Source organism: Mirounga angustirostris, unplaced genomic scaffold (genome assembly GCF_029215605.1).
Source record: "Mirounga angustirostris isolate CCGP_5_RB_7025 unplaced genomic scaffold, mMirAng1.0.hap1 SCAF_2, whole genome shotgun sequence".
Lineage (NCBI taxonomy): Eukaryota > Metazoa > Chordata > Mammalia > Carnivora > Phocidae > Mirounga > Mirounga angustirostris.
In genome coordinates this window covers 40,913,501-40,929,317 of record NW_026991710.1, presented here as the reverse complement: position 1 = coordinate 40,929,317, position 15,817 = coordinate 40,913,501, and the positions used below count along the sequence as shown (strand labels likewise).

The following is a 15,817-nucleotide window of genomic DNA, read 5'->3' as shown; positions in this document are numbered from 1 at the left end:
CATAAAAATTTCCTTCTGCTCATATTTCAATTCCAAAGGATAAATGCTACGTTAAGTCACCTTTATTCCATGATCAAATGACTCCACAGTAAAGCACTGACTGGGTTTCACTCTCCTGTGTGATATGCAAACCCTATTATCCTGTATTAAAAGCAAAAACTGGCTCTGCAAAAAGGCATAGCCTGCTTAATAAACAGCATGGCTAAATTATCTTCTGGGTATTCTTAAAATGATCAACAAATGTTGACTGGGCATAAAGTTTCCTGGGTTTTTGTTTGTTGTTTTGTAATTATCGTTTGCTGTGACCTATATATGATAAAAAAAAAAAAAAAAAAGAATGACGGGGGGGGAGGGGCCAAAGTCCATGTCCCCAAACTACCCTAGGTATAGAGTTTCACAATATAAACAGACATAAACATTAGGAATGAAACAATTATATTAAGTTCAGACAGTGACCATCAACCAAAAGAATCAAATTTAAAAATTAACAGTCCTAATAGAAGTTTATTTCCATAAGAAGGTCAGAAACAATTTAAATTCTTAAAAATCAAATCCTTTCCCTCATACCACAGTCACTTGTAAAATACAGCTGGGAGATGATCTCAATTGTAATAGCAACAAAAAGCAATAATACATACAGGAATAAACAAATAACATACCATCGAAAAAACAATAAAAGTTTACTGAAAGACATAAATGTAGAGCTATCAGAGATATTACACCGCTGGAATGGAAAGACTCAGTATTTTAAAGCAATCACTTCCCTTTTCACTAAACTACAAATTAAATGCAATCAAATTCCTATTCTTCCTGCCTCTCAGATCTCCACCCTGAAAGAGGTGGAGAAAAGGAAGGGAGTCAGGCAGACTGATTCTAAAGTTCATCTGAAAGAATAAACATGCTGACCTTGCCAAGAAATTGCTGAAAAAGAAGAATGAGGAAAAACGTGCCCTATCAGATAGCAATACATAATATAAAGCAGAGGTTGGTAAATTCTTTGTAGAGGGCCAGATCGTAAACATTTTTAGCTTTGTGGGCCATGCCATCTCTTCTGCAACTACTGGTGCCATCAGAGCTCAAAGCGGCCATAAACAATACATAAACAAATGAGGGTAGCTGTGTTCCAATAAAACTTTATTTATAAAATCTAAGTAGTAGGCCGAATTTGGCCCGTGGGCCATAATTTGCCAATGCTTGGTATAAAGGTACAATAATTACAACAGAATGGTACATATGCAAGAAGATAAACCAATGGAAGAGCACTGATAAACATATGTACATCTGTGTAAACAGACATGTAATTAATATGATAAAATGGCATTTCAAATCAATGAGGAAGAAAGAATCATTCAGTAAATAGAGGGGCAACTAGCTAGCATGTGGAACAGATTAAAGTTAATTCCAACCTCACCCAAAAGTTACAGATGGAAGGGGAAGGCATTCAAGGCAAAAGAAAATCCCTTATCTTGGGTTCAGGGCCCTGCATGCTCTCTGCCTCTACCCATCTCTCCAATCTCATCTCCTACCCATCCTCCTCTGGCTTATTCTCCTCAGCCACAGTGAGCTTCCTGCTGTTCTGTGAATATTCCAAGCACACTCCTACCTCAGGGCCTTTACACATGCTTTGCCTCGAGCTGCCTTCTCTCTGATAATAACATGGCTTGCTCTCACATTTCACCAGATTGCACCACCAGGTGCCTTCTTACACAACCTCGCCAGACCAACAAATAGGACCCCTTCTTTGATCTTTATCACTTTCCCATGCTTTCTTTTCCTTTTTCTTTTCTTTATATCACAGATCTGTCATCTTCTTCTCCCATTAAAGTGTAAGCTTCATGGAAGCCAGGACTTGGTCTTGTCCACTACTGTATCCCTAGTACCTAAAATGATACCTGGCACCTAATAGGCACTCAATAAATACTCGATGAATGAATGCAGATCAAAGGCACCAAACCTTAATTTTGGTATGTTCAGGGCACTTCAAGTGCATCCACACCATTAGATCTTCAAATGTGAGAAGCAGCATGGTAAAAGAGGAAACTCGTAAGGAAGGCCAAGGTCAGAACATAATCTGTAAACCCTGCTTACCAGTTTAATCTCTTAATGACTTGTATCTCCAAATGGGCCACTCGGGGGTATGCAAATCAAACAGACATGGCACATTCAAGCAGCATCAATTCTACTCCATAGTAATTCACCTGAAACAGTGTTATACGAACACAAAAACATGAGTACAGCACTTCATGGGAGACTTCACCACACCGAGCTATGCTGCCGGGATCCTGTGAGTACTTAAGTCACTGAACCTCTGCCATAGCAGAATGTTGGTGGAGAACTCTGAGGACTATTGCTGTGAGTCCGGGTGCTGCACAATGTTTAAACTGGGAATTTTTTTAGAAGGATCACTCGGCAACAAATGTGTGCCACGGATCGGGGTGGTCTGGCTTCAGAAGGGCCTCTCATGAAGACTACCGAAGTGACTGAGGCAAGGAAGGATTACGGCCTGGCGTGAGACAGGGGCAGTACCAGTGGAGGGGAGCAATGCTGAGTACAGTGGGGCTGCACAATATCCACGTTTAACTCACCCAGATTCAACCTGATTCACCTGGCCAAAAAAAAAAGAAAGGAGGAAGAGAGAAGAAAAGAAATTTCAGTTGTCCCATAATGGCCCTCCATTCTACTGAATGAGCCACAAATCCGACAGCCGCTTGGTGAGTCTGTTTCCACACGCCAATCACATTTTGTGCATCTCACAACACTGGATGAGTCTAGTATTTAAAAATGTATTTTCCATAAAACATGGTCCCTAAATGCAAGCCAGCTGCTTCAACCGGCGCTCCACTGAAGAGCCAGAGATCTGTTCCGGTGCTGGAGGAAAGGACCGACTGTGCTGGACTCCTCTGAGGCAACCTCCAGTGGGGCACCTTCCGAAAGTATTTCCAAGTGTATTTTTAATACAGGTGATTCTGGCCTTACATATGGACTCAGAACTAACCTCTATATAAAATGTGATTGGCCTATAAGGAAAAGCCACTATGACTGCCATTCAGGAGACGACACAGAGGAGTTCAACATTTCACGTCCATTTGTCCAATTCTCCCTTTCCTGGCTCAGGCAGGATCACACAGCTGGTTGTGGCCAAGCTGGGAATGATTCACCTCCTCTAATTCCCAATCCAAAGCCCATTCCTCCATTCTAGCTTATTTCTAATCAGAGCAAAAACGGATCTATCTTCACGCTCCATAAAAGGAGAAAAGCACCACCCTTTCCCACTCAAAGTTGTTAACAATCAAGTACACAAACTTAGAGTAACATTTTCTTAAAAGTTACTAAAACTGGCTAAATCTAAAACAACCTACCAACCTTTTTTTAAAGATTTATTTATTTATTTTAAGGCGGGGGGGGCAGAGGGAAATGGAGAAGGAGCCCTCTTTCCTGTGGGTTTCAGACGGACAGAATGAGAATGCCAATGAAGTCAAGAGGAGACCCCTACCAAACCGGTAAAGAACATGTAACAATGTTTGATTTCAGTCAACAAGATTTTAGATTTGTTACTGCAGCATAAAAGGAAAAAAAAAAAAACCCAAGTCTTCAACAAGTCCTTACAAGGCCCTACATGATCTGACCTAAGTCATCTCATTCCATTATCCTTGCTCACTCCATTCCAGCCACTCTCGTCCTTGAAGACTCACGTGAACTCCTACCTCAGGGCCTTTGCATTTAATATGCCCTCTGCGTCAATGACTTCTGGTGTTCACAAAGCCTAGCAGCTGACTTCACTATCTATTCAAATGTCACCTCATCAGAGAGGTCTCTCCTGACTCCCTATCAAAAGCAGCACCTCCACCCCCCACGAGCTTTAAATTTATTTTATTTCTCTAAGTTTGTGTGCTAGGTTTGTGGGTCAGCTTCACACGACATGCCCCTTCTTTGCTAGAAATAGGAATTTCTTTATAAAATGGATAACAGCGCCTGCCTCACAGGGATACTGAGAGGACTGAATGAGTCAATGATGTGATGGGCTTAGAATAGTACCCGGCACGAGGTAAGCACTACCTAGGTGCTGGCTGGGATGCCACGGAATGAGCAGGAACAGTCTGCTATCCGCCCAGCGCCCTCTTCCCCACAGTCCAAACCAAACCTGCTAATTAAGCCTCTGAAAACTAATCCAGCAACTGCACATCACAGAATCACCTGGGAAGCTTGAAAAAAAAAAAAAGGCCAGGGTCCCCCTCCAGATGGGAGTGGGGTCATTGATTTTACAGTAGCCCAGATGATTCTAATATGCAGCCAGAGAAGGGAGTTCTAACCCCACTCTCGACTCAGTCCCCAACCTGCTGGCAGCCAATCCACTAATGGAACAAGCTCAGCACACAACAGACCGGAATCTAACTCATTCACTGGTACCCCATCAGCACGTGAAAAAAAAAAAAAAAAAAGATCAAGATCCAGGGAAAAGATTATAAAACTGAAAAGCCAGGTGAAAATGAGAAGAAACAAAGTAGCAGTGGGAAAATATTAACATCATTCTCCTCATCAATAAATATTTGCCACTTACAAGGCACAAAAGCCAAAAGGTGAGGCCCCACAGGGGAACCTCGATAAGCGGTGGGAAGCAGGTCATCATAGGTGACTCAGCGTTATCACTGAACACGAGATCCAAAATTAAAGCCGTCCACGCATACCGCTGCTGGCTTTTTCCTTCTGACTCTCACAGGACCCATAAAAGAGGCTGCGAGGAGAAGCCATACGCCCCGGAGAGGCGGTGTGTCACCTAGCACGGGCATCCACTCCCCAGCCTATGCCTGCTGGTGCCATCTCAAAGGAGTCAGCCACTTCAGGACACCCCGTGTGGCTACACTCCAAGTGTGACAAGCTACAAGGGGCCCTAGATTCATTCCCTTTGCCCCGCCTCACCCACTGAAGAATACAGATCCACTCGGTAGTTCAGAGTAAAAATCGTCCTTTAATCTCACTAATGTTACAAGAGTTCTGATGCTCTGGCATCCAGACCTGAGTTAAAGTCTCAGCTCTGTGACAGTCTAGCTGAGTGACCCTGCCTGTTACCCAGTCTCACTGTGCCTCAGTGTCCTCATCTGTACAGTTGGACTAATGGGCTCCCCTTCCCAAGGCTACTGTGAAGATGAAACGATGGTGCCTACCAAGCACTTAGCACAGTGTAGGCCCATACTATGCACCCAGAAAGGTTCAATGCTTTCCTCCCTGTTATTATTAGAACATAGAAGAGACTAAGACACCCTGAACCTAGAAGATCAAAAAGTAAAAACAAGGTAGAAGGGATGACAAGGTGACGGGTCCTTAAAAGTATGACAACAGACAGTTGCCTGGACTTGAATGTACAACTATCCTTCCCAGCTTCTTATTTAATTAAGAACATGTAATCTGTGGTCTAATTTTTGGGAATGGCATTTATAGAAAGCGATATTAAAGGGAAAAAAGACCTAATCTCAACTACAGAAAAAAAATAATTTCAAAGATGTTACACAAAAATATGTTAGTAGCTCCACTAAAAGGTAAGGGGTTTGTTGGGGGGGAGGGTTGTTAAGATTAATTTATTTATTTGAGAGAGAAAGAGCACGCCAAGTGGGGAGAGTGGCAGAGCGAGAGGGAAAAAAGACTCCTGCTGAGCACAGAGCTCAATGCGGGGTTCGATCTCAGGACACTGAGATCACCACCTGAGCCAAAACCAAGAGCCAGATGCTTAACCAACTGCGCCACCCAGGCACCCCTGAAAGGTAAGTTTTACGTTTTCTAGCTTTTCTGCAATGTTGTCAGGTATCTCCTATATTTAAAAATAATATAAAAAGTGTATTTAAGAAGTAGTTAACAAAGGTCTGTTTAAAATTAAGACCTAAGAAGACTAAAATGACTATGTCATTAGTGAGTTAAGAAAAGGTATGCAATACTTTTCTTTGCCACGATCAGGTCCCCATTTAGAATCAGTTTTTTAAATGTCTACTGTCATTGAGAGGAAGATGGCAGAAACGAGGGGACAGGAAGGATGGGAAAGAAGGAACTCCTCCTATGTCCTGATGCTGTTGGGGCCCATTCCAAGAACAAAAGAACCAAAAGCAACATGGAGATGATCCGATCAGCTGGCTCTGCCATCATCATTCATAGGCCAAAGACAAAAGAGGGAATTCCAACATACCTAATGGGCTGCCATAAGGATTAAACCAAAGGCAGAAACAGAGTGTTGAGTATTATTTCACTGGCAGTGGTGGGGCACCTAGACCCCGGAGTCAGAATGCCCAAGTTAGAACCTCAATTCACCACTTAGCAGCTGTGTGACCTCGAGAAGATGCCTTAACCTTTCCACACCTCAACTTCTTCATCTGTAAAATGGGGATAATAACAGTACATAGCCTGCTTCCTAGGGTTGTTATGAGGGCTGAATGCATTAATGCAGGCAAAGCAGCTGGAACAGCCCAAGAATAATCACCAAACACGTGTCAGCCCCTCCTCCCCCTTGTTCCTCCTCACTCCCTGCGCCCCACCTTTCCCGACTTCTTGCTTTCCTCCTCTCCTTTCCTTCCTACTCATAAACTCTCCCTGGTCCCTCTTGTCAGCCCTTCGCCACAGGGCTCCTGCCTACCCTCCACCTTATCCCCCTTCACCCCAGCCTACCAAACCCCCTTTCTACTGCCCCAGTTCTCAATACTCTACCCATGCTGTCCCCTCCTCTGGGAAAGCACCCTCCCACCTCACCCCCCAGGCACACACAAATCTTGTTCTTCACAGGGGAAAACTTCAAAAGCAAAACCCACATGATAAATGCTAACCCTTCCATGAAGTCTAATTTTTATGACTTCCCATGCATTTCCAGGGCACTCTGGGCATCCAACTAACCTAGCTGCCGTCGTGCCATACTTCAGCTGTCCATTACTTCTCTGCCTGCACCACTAAACCCGCTGGAAGAAGCTCTTTAGACACAGGGACCCAACCCCCCCACCCCCAGCCACGTGGGTTACAGCAATGCCTGACAACAAGAAACCCTCAAACGTTTGGTGAATGACTAAGTGAGGGAAGGCCTCATTTGGTTCTTTCTGATAACCTCTCTTCCTCTCAAGGGTCTCCTTTTAAAGCCTAACGAGGACAGAGTCATTACACAGCAATCATCAGCAACAAAAACAGAAGAGAGCCAAGCACTTCTCTAAACTGTGTTTTTTTTCCTCATTCAGTCCTTGGGATCGCTCTGATCTTGCCTCCCTACTTCTTTCTCTCTGCCCAGCTCCCCACTCCACTCCAAGCACACCAGCCTCTTTGGGATTCCTATCACGGGCCTGCTCCCCCTCAGAGCCGCTGCATCATCTTCCTGCTGCCTGGAATGCCCCTCACTCCCATCAGGTCTTAACTTAAAACCTGACCCTGCTATTTAAAAACTACAACATCCTCCACTCCTCTCCCCTCCTTGCTCACACACCTGTGTGCCCTACCCCTTGCTTTATTCTTTACAGAACTTACAACCATCTGACACATTATATGATTTACCTGCATATAGGCTCTCTCCCCTATGCTAGACTGAGAACTTCATGAGAGATGAAGAACAGGGCTTGCTTGGTACATGGAGGATGCTCAATAAACACTGTTGACTGAACAACTCCATACTCTGCAGTAGGTATGTTTTATGCGTGAGGACTGGAGTGCACGCAGAGGAGCTGCTAAGTAACTTGCCCGCGGTCACACAGCTAAGACATAACAGAGCAAGGATCTGAATCTAGGCAATCTGACTCCTGGGCCCACACTTAACTATTATCTGTCTCCCAACCTGACCCAGATAACAATTAAAAGACATCATCAAAAATTTTTTAAAAAAATAAAAAAAATAAACAAATAAAAGACATCATCACATCCCTGGAGGAAATCCTAGCAGTCTATGTCTTTGGGCCATACGGAACAGCCATCCACTGGGAAACTTCAAAAGAACAAGTCATTTCACTCTAGACAGTTCCATGTGGTAAAGCATTATCAGATTTATAATTTATACAGCACTGATAGTTTTTCTTTGGACTTAATAGTTCAGGAAAGAGAGGAGGAGATTTATCACACCTTCTTGTACTGTAATATCCCCATGAACAGCAAAATGACAGATCATCAACTAACATGGAGGTGGCTTACCATGACGTATATTAAAAGCCAAAAATTGTGGTAGGAGGTGGAGAAGTACAGACTGCAAGGCGGCACATGGGAACTTTTGGGGGTCATGAGAATGTTCTATAGCTTAATTTTAGTAGTGGTTATAACAGTATATTTATCAAAATTCATCATCAAGCTGTACACTTAGAACAGGTACAATCTTATAGTATCTGTATGATACTCAATAAATACTAAAAAGCAATAAAGACTATCAGATAGGAATTTTAACTAAATATTCTACCCAAAAAAGGCACAAAGAATATTTCCATGCTAATACTCCCAAATTAGATCCAAAAAGATGCACTAGAAGTTAGGCATTAGCTCCTGAGCATCACACCTCTCTCTCTCTCTTTTTTTTTTTAAGGGCAAAGACGTGATTAGAAAAAGACAGTGAAGAGCTCTGTATAATGAGATCCAGCAGGGTGGCTGATGTGTGGCTCAGAGCCTGCCTGGCCACTGGCAAAAGCAGCGCCCACAATGGACATTGACTGTGTGCTCCTTCCGTTCTTTGGGTAACCTCAGACCAGGACCCTAGGACCCTGAACAGAGTCCAGTCAGGGTAGAAGGGCACATCACTGGTCTTCTCCACAAGGGCCTCTGCCACGTACTGACCACTGACAGGTATGGATGTTGAATTTGTCAGAATTCTTAATTTCGAGCATCAGAAACCAACTAGCTAATATAACAGGATAGTGATTTCTTTTTTTAAAGAGGCATTGGATAATTCATAGAATGTCTAGGAAATCCAGAAAACCAAGTCGCGCAACTTAAGGGTACACAGCAGAGCACACAGACACAGCCAGAACTGGCCTGGCCCCTGGGTCCACAGCCTGCAGCTGCCCCCCACTGTCCTGCCCCCACTGCCCATTCTCTCCAAATGGCCTCCAGGCACTCCCAGCTTCTTTCCAACACTTGCCTCCAGCCTCAGATTCACACTCTGGTGGGTGTGTCTGAGCAGCTTGACCTGCAAAGGTAGGAATGTTCCAATCAGAGAAAGAGCCAGGGCCCTTGAAGACTGACGATGCCCATCATAAACACAAATGGATGACACGCCATCTCTGGGAATACTAGTGATACAGGCAAGTAATAAAAGGCTTTCAAAAAAATATTTACAAGAAAAAAAAATCCTCAAAGAGGGAACTAAAAGGAATCATATCCAGAGGTAATGCTATTTGGGGAGGGTAGGAGTCCTTTTCATATAGTAGTGCTGTACTAAGTATATTAGTTTCAAAAACTACAAGCCTACTTTCCTAAATTGAAAATGCCTCATTAAAAGTGTTTTCTAATTAAAAGAAAAATAATTCAAATCTGGAGTAGCAAATACTTTGTTTGCTAGAATAAAGAACACAAGAGGAAAAAAAAGTCCTTAGATCTGAAACGGTAATGCAATGATCGCTAAAATACATGATTCTATTTAAAATGCATTTCAATATCTTTTTCTACTTAAAGCATATTTTTTAAATGTACGTTCTGCTTAAAAAAATAATTCTCAAGAGGTACTTCTCCTAACCTGAATCTCAGAATAAGAAAAAAGAACAAGCTATGAAAAGCTATTAACACTAATTCAAGATGACCGACTATAGAAAGATATCCATATTAATCTCAGATAATCAGAAAATTCACCTCCAACTAGCAAAGTTCATTTTCTAAATGAAGAAAGCCTTCCAGTAATCTCAATGTATAGTTAACATGAAATAAACCCTAAGGACCGGAATCTGGTCATAAAACAAAAAGAGGGGTAATATCAGACCTGTCAAGTCCTGCCTTTGCCTTATCTCCACAAGACTTACACACCAGATCTGAAATGGAAGCATGCATTTTCACACAGACTCCTGGCCCCTTAGTACATCACTAGCATTTTACTTTCTCCTTGAGAATTTCTCTATGCCACATTCTTCAAAACTGGTATCTGCACGTATTTAAAAAGAAATATTATTTAAATTGGTTTGCTTATGGCTGACTTTGTCAAAAAAGAATGAATAAGTGAAAGTTTGTATTCCCTGAAGAAAAATATGAAGATAATGAAAGAACAACTCAGAAACATGCTAAATAGCAGGAGGGAGAATTACAATTTTCCAGATAATTCACTATTTAACAGTTGACCATTTAAGTGCAATTCAATACATACTTGAAGACCTAGACAAAGTGCCATCCTGGATGATAAAATGGATACTAAACAGTCCCAGATCTCAAGGGGGTAATAATCTAATTGGGGAGGGGACAAATAAGTAAATGAGCAACTAGTGTTATATTAGATAGAACTGAGAACAGAAGTAAACCCTACTTCGGAGATTCAACGGAGGGAGAGGGTGACTCTGCTTGAGAGGGAACAGGAACCCAGTAAAGAACAGTTCCCCAGAAGTAGGAGAGTCCTTTTCGTATAGTAGTGTTGTACTCAGTATATTAGTTTCAAAAACTACAAGTCTACCTTCCTAAATTGAAAATGCCTCATTAAAAGTGTTTTCCCAAGGAACCTGCGGTGGGGGGGGGGGGGTGCTGAGCTTCCATGCATAAGGCTGATTCAACCCCAGGTTCTGAGGAGTCTGTATTTCATTAAGCAAACAGGAGCCCTCGAGGTTTTGTGTAGGGCAATCCTAAGGACAAAGATGATTTAACTAGTGATGAAGAGGACAAAGTGACAGGAGGCTGAGGCTAGCAAAAGGATTACTGCAGATTAACAACAACAACAACAACAACGTAAGAAAGATGGGTGAGCCCTAGGGCGACGGCAATAGGTAGTAAGGCATGGGAGGAAATGCAGTCCCCCTCTTACCACGAGCCAGGGAAAGAGAGGATGAGAAATGTCTTAGCTTCCACCTTGGGTTATTAAGTGAACTGTGGCTTCATTCACCAAATGAATAAAATTAGTCTTGTTTTGCTCTTTGTTTTGACTACTAGGAAGCTCAGAGCCAAATATTTGGCCTATTTCTAACATACGGCAAGCATTTATGTGCAGCCTGTACATCTAAAGTTTATTTTCCTTCTTTTTTTAAAACTTATTTATTAGAGAGAGAGAGAGGAGAGGAAGAGAGAGAATCCCAAATAGACTCCACACTGAGTGTGGAGCCTGACCCTGGGCTTGATCTCATGACCCCAAGATCATGACCTGAGCCGAAATCAAGTCGGACGCTTAACTGACTGAGCCACCCCGGCGACCCTATTTTCCTTCTCTTCACAGCTTTTATCTGTACTTAGTAAGTCACTTTTAATTATTTTTAAATGAGGCAGAAAATAAATCAACAGATTAAGAAAAGACTGAGACCAAGCCAGAGATAGCTGGACAAAGTAGCTGACTCAGGGATATAACCTGTAGGCTGCCAACCCAGAGTATTCTCCTCACTGCTCCTCTACCCTAGCAAAGGCCACATCTCACAAAAGCAGCTGAAAAATGCCAGACTTCCACTTTTTCAACCTTCCTTACAAGTAGCAGTGCCATTAAATCAGTTCTACCCAATGAAACTGAAGGGGAAGTCTCCAAGGTGACGTTCTAGAAGACTCCTCTCTGCTAAGAGGGAGTTGTAAGAAAATATCCTTCCTTCCTTCCCGTCTCACACAGGGATGATGTCTGGGGCCACAGCAACCACATTACCAACATGAAGCAATGAGCCTGAGGCTTTCCATAAGCCAAATACTAAAAATAGGGGAATAAAAGGATGGAAAGAGCCTAAAGTCTTCAAGCACATCATTCAGACACCGTACCACCCTTACAACCATCTATTCTCTAAACTTCTTGCTACTGGACAATAATAAATTCTATTATTTATGCCATTTTTAGTTGTGTATAGTTACTTGCCAATAATGAGGTCAGTTTCTGACAGGCTGATTTTTATTCTGCTGAGTTAACAAGATCATTATTCTTGAGATGAGAAAATGCAAACATGTATTATTAGTCAGGAAAAAAGCAGTAAGCTATAAGAGCTGCTGGGAGCAGCTAAAGATAAAAACAGAAAGGGATGTAATGATAAATAATTATTTGAAAAAGCATGATCAAGTATTGATAGGGGCACTTCTTGGAGGCAGGAACAAAGGAAGGAAAGAGTAAATGTACAGAAGTCCTCTAAGATGGAGAAAATGAAGGAGACTTTCTTTTCCGGCAATGTTATAAACAAGATAATCTAAAAATCCTTCCCAATATAAAACAGTGAAAAAATTCTGGGTTAAGTAGAAGAAACATCTGTTTAAATGCATAGCTAAGTTCACATGAAAATAAAGGACGTCCCCAAAGGCCAAAAATCAAAGAGGACCCTAAAATCCACAGCATAAAGTAGAAGCTGATCATGTTTAGAAACCTAGGTTTTGAGGGGCTGGAGGAGAGGGGGATTGTGTGCGCGTAAAAGGTACCTGCCCTTTGGGATGTAACAAAAATAAAAAGGGAAAGAAATTACTGGCCTAATATTTTCTTTAAAACACCATCTTGAAGGCAATTATAACTCTTGTTTTCAACCTTGGACACTTTACGTTTTATATGAACAAATTCCAGCATTAAGTGCATATTTTAAAAAACATGTCCATATTACATATTTACATATCACAAAGGGCTTCCTGAATATTTCATAAGATTAAGTAAAACATAAGATGGACAGAAATCCTTTCCTGAAAAAACCATAGATTGCCCAATTTTTCGGCCACGATTTAATCACTAATCACTTAATCAAGTTCAGTATATTTGTCTCCCATCCAAGTACTAACCAGGCCCGACCCTGCTTAGCTTCCGAGATCAGACGATATCGGGCGCGTTCGGGGTGGTATGGCCGTAGACAAGTTCAGTATATTTGTAACTATACTAAAAGGTTTCCAAATTTTAGGGCTTTTTGGTAAAATTTTATCATTAGGGTCATTATAATATTCTTCCAGTGACTATGCGACCAATAGTTTCATAATACCTTATGTATCATATAAAAATAGTCTGTTATCTCTGAGCTAATGTTATTGCCCTCTACATAACAGATTCTGCAATGTACAAATTCAGTATATAAATGATAATGGGAACTGGCAAAGGATGTGGTGTTTGGGGCATCTACAGACTGAGAGGATGTTCTCTAATATTAAACAGGCAAAGAAAAAAGAATTACAGCCCCAGCTAAAAACAAAAACACAAAAACCTCTTAAGGTCGTCCACTGAGTTTACGTTCTGCTAGCCTCATTTACTTCCCACGTTCCCTTGAAAACTGAAAACATCCTATATTCCCTTTGCTCATCTTCATGCTGGCTTTATGAATGGGCATAGTTCCACCCTAAATTCCATTAAGCCGCCTCCATCATTCAATTCATTTCAAGACCATCTTCTTTCAAAAAGCCCAGGAAATACAAACACATAATCCGTATTATCTTCACAAGGGTTACATGGGTCTCCACTACATTCCCAGATTCACCTAAGACGAAATCTTTCAACCTACTGTTTACATACACTGGATGCCACAATAAATACAGCATCCTAAACTCTGCTTTAGACTGTGCTGCATCTTGAATGTTTCTCCAAGCCTACGTGCTAGATGGTAAAAGACTAAGCATTTACTCTACAAATAAGGCCACCAAAGGCAGGGGGAAGTAATCAACTCGGGAATCAAGAACCCAAGTGTGAAAGGACTGCGTTTGGCTTGGTTCTCCCCCTCCCGCTGACACAGGGAGAAGGTCCAGTGAATCGCTCCAGTCCCAGGGGACGAGAGAGGCTCCCAAGAGCGCGCTCGGGTCCGCTGGGAATAAAGCACGAGTTAGCAAAGCCGGAGGCTCCGAGGGGCGCGCTGCATTCTGGGACTCGTTTCCACAGTTACCCACGTGCACCCAACCCAACCGCGGCCCCGCGCGGCGCGGACTACAAGTCCCAGAATTCCGCGCGACCGCCTTTCCCCTTCACACCCGGCCACTGTAGCCAGACCCTAAAGGAAACCCCTAAAGCGTCCTCCCCGCAAGCTTGACAGAGGTCGCGCCCCGCGAGCGCTTACGCGGGGCCTCTGGCCCGGCCCTCCCTGCAGGGAAGCGGGTCCCCAGGCACCAGCGTCCACACCTGACGACCAGAAATTAGACAACTGCGTCACAGACTGCCAATCCCACGGACTGCCTGGGACCCCAACACCTCCCCTGCGCAAAACCCCCCACCCGGTCTCCAGGGCCCGAACCCTCCGGATCCCGCCGCGGAAAACCCGCAGCCCGCACCCCGGCCCCGCCTCCCAGTCCCGCAGCCGGAGCCCGCGCCAGCGCTGACCTCGCTTCCCGCCGCTCTGGGGGAACCGCGGCCAGCGCCAACCTCAGGGCACCTCCCCGCCCCCTCCACCTCAGCCCCGCCCCCTCCACTCCCCGCACCCCGAAGCACAGGGCTCCCCCTTCCACGGACCCTGTCCTGATCGTGGGGAGGGAACACCTCACAGAAAACAGTCTGTGTCGACACCTCCCCCCCCAGCCCTGCGCGGACAGAATCTGGACTTGACAGTCCTCCCCCTGCCCTGGCCCCTCCCAACCCCCCTTTCCTCCTAACTAGCTCTACACCCCCACCGCACCTCCTCTACCCCTGCCCCCATCCTGTCACCCCAAACCCTCCCCTCCTCCTTCTCCTCTCACTCCCAATTACCCTCTCTTCCCAACACCTGCTCAATCCTATTACCCCAACGTCTGCCCCCTCTCACCACTCCCAGTTACCCACCACCCTTCCTATGCCTCTCCCGCCCGCCGGACTCAACTATCCCATCACACCCCAATCCCTCCCACCACCTCGCTCTCCCGTTACATCAGCCCTCATCTCCGTGCCCGCCCTCCTGCCCCACTCGGCCGCTACCCCCATTCCCCCACCGCATTGTTCCCCCCCCACCCCCGCCATCCAGCCCTTCTTCCCATTGTCCCCGCCCCCGCGCTCCCCTCGCACTCACCCGCCTTGCTCACGGAGCCGCCCGCACCGCTCAGCCCCTAGGAAATCCTCACCCCTGCGCCCCGCTCGCTCCCTCTCTTTCTGCCCGCGCCGGTGCCACCCCCGGCCCTGCCCGCTAGCGCCCGCCGCCGCCTCCACCTCCATTCACCCCAGGCACTCCGGTCCCAGCCCTTCATCGCACGTCCCGCCCCCCCTGCCCCCAACACTGAAAAGGAGCCAGTCCCCACCCCCCTCACCTCCGCCCTCCCCCGGCAGGCCGGCCCCTTCCCCCCCACGCCCGCCCCCGCGCCACCCGCAGCGTCACCGCCCGCCCCGGCCCCGGGAGGGGAAGGGGTGGCTCCCGGGCAGGGGCTCCCGGCGCGTTTCGGGACAGGAGGCGGGGGGAGGGGACTGCGGGAATGGAGTGGAGAGTGTTGGCAACCGCCCGGCCCCGGCCCGCTCGCTCTGTTACTCACTGACAGCGGCGGCATCCGAGTGCATTTTCGGGCAGCTCACACCCCACTCGCCGCCCAGGCTCCCGCGCTCGCCTCGCGGTCCCCCCACCGGCTCGCCGCACCTCGGCTCGGAGCTGAAGACCAGCAGCCAGCACACCCGGCCCGCCCACCTCGGCTCCAACCATTGGCTGAACCTCGCTTGAGGGACCGCCCCTCCGCGTCTCTCATTTGACAAAAAGAGTGCGGAGGGCGCCGGTCTGGAGCTGGCAAAGAGGCCCCGCCCCTTGAAGTCCAATGCGATTGGCCCGGCGCCTCGTCCCCGTAACGCCCCTGGCGGAGGCCACGGTCTGGAGCCGCAGGTTGGACC

General features: G+C 45.5%; 1 protein-coding gene across 7 annotated transcripts in view; it reads right to left on the bottom strand.

Moving 5' to 3' along the window:
• Positions 1 to 15,615, bottom strand: part of DCUN1D4 (defective in cullin neddylation 1 domain containing 4) — a 69,159-nt gene extending 53,544 nt beyond the window's left edge. For 4 of the 7 annotated variants that reach the window (XR_006791829.3, XM_045881173.3, XM_045881174.3 and 1 more), the window contains exon 1: positions 15,472 to 15,615. Coding sequence is in view for 4 of the 7 variants with exons in the window: in XM_045881173.3 (XP_045737129.1) it covers positions 15,472 to 15,496 (25 nt within the window). In the remaining 3 variants the exon portion in view is untranslated. Of the gene's footprint in view, positions 1 to 2,088; positions 2,199 to 15,017; positions 15,155 to 15,471 lie in introns of those variants that run through there. The other 3 variants (XM_064584467.1, XM_064584466.1, XM_054508926.2) reach the window with 3 other exon arrangements.
• Between the last annotated feature and the right edge of the window lie 202 nt (positions 15,616 to 15,817).